Here is a 4,376-nt window from a genome sequence, read left to right on the forward strand (position 1 = left end):
GGCTCCGTCCCCCCCCGATCCCGCCGCTACCTTCACCCTGCGCTGATCCACGAAACAGCGGCTCTGTGCGGAGAGAGAGGCCGAGTCAAACAGCGGCTCTGCGCGGAGAGAGAGGCCGCTGACGCGCGGCTGAGACGCGGATACGCACCAGCTTCTTCTCGGAGAGCCGCGCCGCGGTGTGTTTGTGCGCTCGCTGGATCAGCAGCCCGCCGTACAGCCGCAGCAGCTTCATGTGCTTCTCCAACAGCATGCCTATCTTCTTCTTCTTTTGATTTAATGGCGAGTTGCGAACCAACTTCAAAGGTGCATACCGCCACCTACTGTGATGGAGTGTGAAAAGAATGAACAAACCCTCCTATATCCTATTATATAACCCACTATTCTTAATAAATCTCATGACTGCATGTATTTGTTTTCCTGAATTTGGACCATCATTTAATAAGCTTGTAATTCTTCCTTAAGAATCCTCCTTTCTATTCCATATATCTTACATATCTTAATTACATGCTCTACAGTTTCCTCTATTAAACAGACATCACATAGACCCGTGTTATGTTTCCCTATAATGTGTAAAGTATGATTTAGATTTGAATGTCCTGTTCGTAAATGTGTGAAAATAACTTGTTCTTTTCTACTTAAGTTGTGAATTATTTTGCTTTTCTTTATGGTTTTTTGAATCTTGTAATAGTGTCGACCTGTATGACATGAGCGTCTGCCATTTCCTACTGCATGCTTCTAAAATAAACTCTTTTCCTTCTGATCTACTGAGTGCAATGTTTATATTTGGTTCTTTCATCTTTATTGATTCTTTGGCTATGTTGTCTGCTTCCTCATTACCTTGAATTCCCACGTGTGCTGGTCCCTACATAACTCAGATTATTATTCTCATCCGTCTTAAACTATAACCTAATCATGATTTCAGTTCAAATGTCAGTTCTATTTGTTTCCAATGATTGTAAACTCATAAGGACTGCCATTGAATCAGAACATATTATTACTTTATCAGGTCTAACTTCATACACCCACTCTAGTGCCATTAAAATAGCTCTCATCTCAGCTGTATATACTGATGCACCATCTGTTATCCTTCCAGCCTTCCTCTTCCTCAAACTCTGTCCTTCCAGTGTCTTTACTCTTGGACCCGTCTCTATATATTTGAAGAAATGAGTAGTATGAATTTTTTATATACTCATATACATATGTAATTAAACTAACCGCTTCATTCATTTCCCTTCTGTTCTTATGTAATTTTATGTCTATTTCCGGTTGATCTATTATCCAGGGTGGAATTGGGGATATTACCACTATTGGGGCAAATGATATTGACTCTAGACCAACTTCATTTACCCACTCCTTTATTTTCCGTGCAAAGCCTTTACCTGTTGCATTTAAAATTCCCCAGCAATCATTCAGAACTTCCCTTACAGGATGATTATCTCTTTGTCCCTGTAGATTCACCCAGATGCCATTGCTATATTGCGTTTCTGTCTTCTTATAAATAACAGCATTTCTGACGTTTCTACTTGTAATGCTGCAATGGGTGTGGTTTTAACTGCTCCTAAAATGAGTCTTAATGCCTTAGCTTGCATGACATCTAATTTCTTTAACAACGTTGATGATGCTGACTCATAAACAATGCATCCATAGTCTAGGGTTGATCGCATAAGACCAACATAAATGCCCTTTAATGACTGTTTGTCAGCACCCCAATCTTGTCCTGCTTCTGCTGTCATTAAATTTAACATTTTTCCACATTTCTTTAATATAACATCTATATGGTCCTTCCATGATAATTTGTCATCAAACCATAATCCTAGATACTTACATTTTGACACTTTCTCTAAAGAAGACCCATATAATGTAAGCAGTTTATTCTCTTTAATTTTCTTCCTTGTAAATATCTGGTAGCATGTTTTAGATATTGAGAATTTAAATCCCCATTCTAACGACCATTTTTCAACTACTTCTACAGCTTCTTGAATTTTATTCATATTAAAATATATATTCCTTCCTCTATGACGCTTTTCTTTCAGTTCTCCATGTAGTAGCCAAAACAAACTCAATTCAAAATTATGAACAAAAAAAATCCATTCTATTTTGTTTTATAATTCAAATTCAGGATTGAAAAATTCCTATACTGAGGAACATCCATATCTTTTTGTGTGGTTCTTTTTAAATGGAAAAAGACTTGCTGATATAGCCTAATTTCCCCACTCTCTTTTGAGCTCCCTTACTCTCAAGTACATAATTAAGCCTGTTTACAATTATTGTTTCCATCAGCTTACATAAATTTGATGTAAGCGCTATTGGCCTGTAATTCCCTGCTATCCATGCATCTCTCCCTGGTTTAGCTACTGGAATTATTATAGCATGTTTCCATGACCTAGGCAGTCTTCCTTCTGCCCATATTTTATTATACAAGTCCAATACTGCTTTAAGAATTCTATCATTTGCGTATTTAAGCATAATATAACAAATTCCATCTTGGCCAGGTGCTGTTCGTTTTATCCTATGTAGTACCCTTTTAAGTTCCCATATTTCAAAGTTAGCATCTAATGCCCCAGGATGCCTATCAAATGTGATACTACTCTAAATACCAGTAAACAAACTGTAACGTGACATGACTTCTTCTTGGTGTTTAATGGCGGATGTCATACAACTTTTAGGTGCATTACCGCCACCTACTGATTAGGAGTGTGGATCAGGACCGTACTCTTCACTAAATTCTATTATAATCCCGTGTCCTTTAAATAACGCATTAAAAATTGAAAGTTTTTATCCCCTGATTTATTCCCCAAAATGTTCATCAAATTAAGTTTTTCTTTATTTTCTTGGAGGACATCAATAAGTATCTTTCTTTCCTTTCCGTATCTTGGACACTTCATTATAACATGCTTTACATTTTCCTCCATATTACAATAGTCACATTTTCCAGTTTCATGTCTCCCCATTTTTTTCAAACTGCTATTAAGAGCAGTATGACCAAATCTAAGCCTTGAGATTATAGTTTCCTCATATCTATTTCTTACTGTTACCCTGTACTTACCAACAGCTCTTTGAATGCTATAAAGACATGACTTCTTCTTCTTCCTCTATTTTAATGGCAGGCTGATGTCTTGAGCACATGCTGCCACCTACTGCTCAGTTTAATTTGATAGGGTTAGTTCACCCAAAAAATTCTGTCATTAATTACTCACCCTCATGTCGTTTCAAACCCGTAAGACATTCGTTCATCTTCGGAACACAAATTAAGATATTTTTGATGGAATCTGAGAGCTGTCTGACCCTCCCATAGACAGCAACACAACTGAAATGTTCCCAAGTCAAGAAATTTAGCAAGGAGATCTGTAAAATAATCCATGTGACATCAGTGGTTCATCCGCAATTATACAAAGCTGCGAGAATACTTTTTGTGAGCAAAAAATGTACTGTGTAATTCACACCCTGCATACAATCATACACACATACACGTTTACCCCAGGTCTAGACCCATCAGGACTGGTACGGGGAGTGGATCGTGCCACGGATTACCTGCCGAAGGAGCCAGTCGTGTACTTTTATGTGTGAGGTCCTCCACAGTCGTGTGACACCAACACCGTTGATAAGTACGTCGCTGCGTTAGACTTGTGATCTAAATAATACATCGTCAACAGAGCTGTAATTTTATACAGTATTATACAGTAATAAAAATGAAAGATGAATACATTTATTTTTCATCCTGTAATATAATAAGTAACAAAAAGTAATATATTGATGCTTATAGTCTTGTATTTTATTTTACTTAAAGGAATGTATTTGTATTTTACTTAAAGGGATAGTTCACCAAGTAATCACTGAGTAATCATTTACTTATCTTCATATCGTTCCAAACCTATATGATTTTCTTTCTTCTCTGGAACATAAAAGTTATTTTGAGACTTTTCCTACTATGCAAGACTTTTTCATGTCCCTAAAATATATATATATTTTTTGCTTCCTTATGATAAGCACAATGGCTCATTTCACTGAATTAAAAAAAACAAAAACAATTAACACTAGTAAATATTTATAATATCACATATTTATACATTTTTTAACAACCGCTCTGTCAGTTTAGTTGTTTATCTATTTATTTTCTTGCATCTTTTTTTCCCATTTTCATTTATGTTGACTTAGGATTTTGCTGTTTTCAAATGTCATCACTTGAAGGCACTGTTCATACTCTGCTTGCTCATGGAATAAAGCTAAGAATGACACTGACACTGAAATTGACACTACTTTATTGTATATTGTGGGAAGTGGTCTTAAAGCTCTTAAAGTCATCATAACTCACTAAATCATAAGGTCTGGATTGTCAGCATACGAAAACAATGAAAAAAAAACACTAAGAATAAAAA

General features: G+C 36.2%; 1 protein-coding gene across 1 annotated transcript in view; it reads right to left on the reverse strand.

The window, feature by feature from the left end:
* The window catches only part of mtg2 (mitochondrial ribosome-associated GTPase 2), an 11,494-nt gene extending 11,071 nt beyond the window's left edge, over positions 1 to 423 (reverse strand). The window contains exons 1-2 of the mRNA XM_016476506.1: positions 149 to 423; positions 2 to 63 (exon numbers count right to left, since the gene is read on the reverse strand). Coding sequence (XP_016331992.1) covers positions 2 to 63; positions 149 to 250 — 164 coding nt within the window. The 5' untranslated portion in view covers positions 251 to 423. The remainder of the gene's footprint in view (position 1; positions 64 to 148) is intronic.
* Between the last annotated feature and the right edge of the window lie 3,953 nt (positions 424 to 4,376).

The sequence above is a fragment of the Sinocyclocheilus anshuiensis genome, unplaced genomic scaffold (genome assembly GCF_001515605.1).
Source record: "Sinocyclocheilus anshuiensis isolate Anshui unplaced genomic scaffold, SAMN03320099.WGS_v1.1 scaffold1688, whole genome shotgun sequence".
NCBI lineage: Eukaryota > Metazoa > Chordata > Actinopteri > Cypriniformes > Cyprinidae > Sinocyclocheilus > Sinocyclocheilus anshuiensis.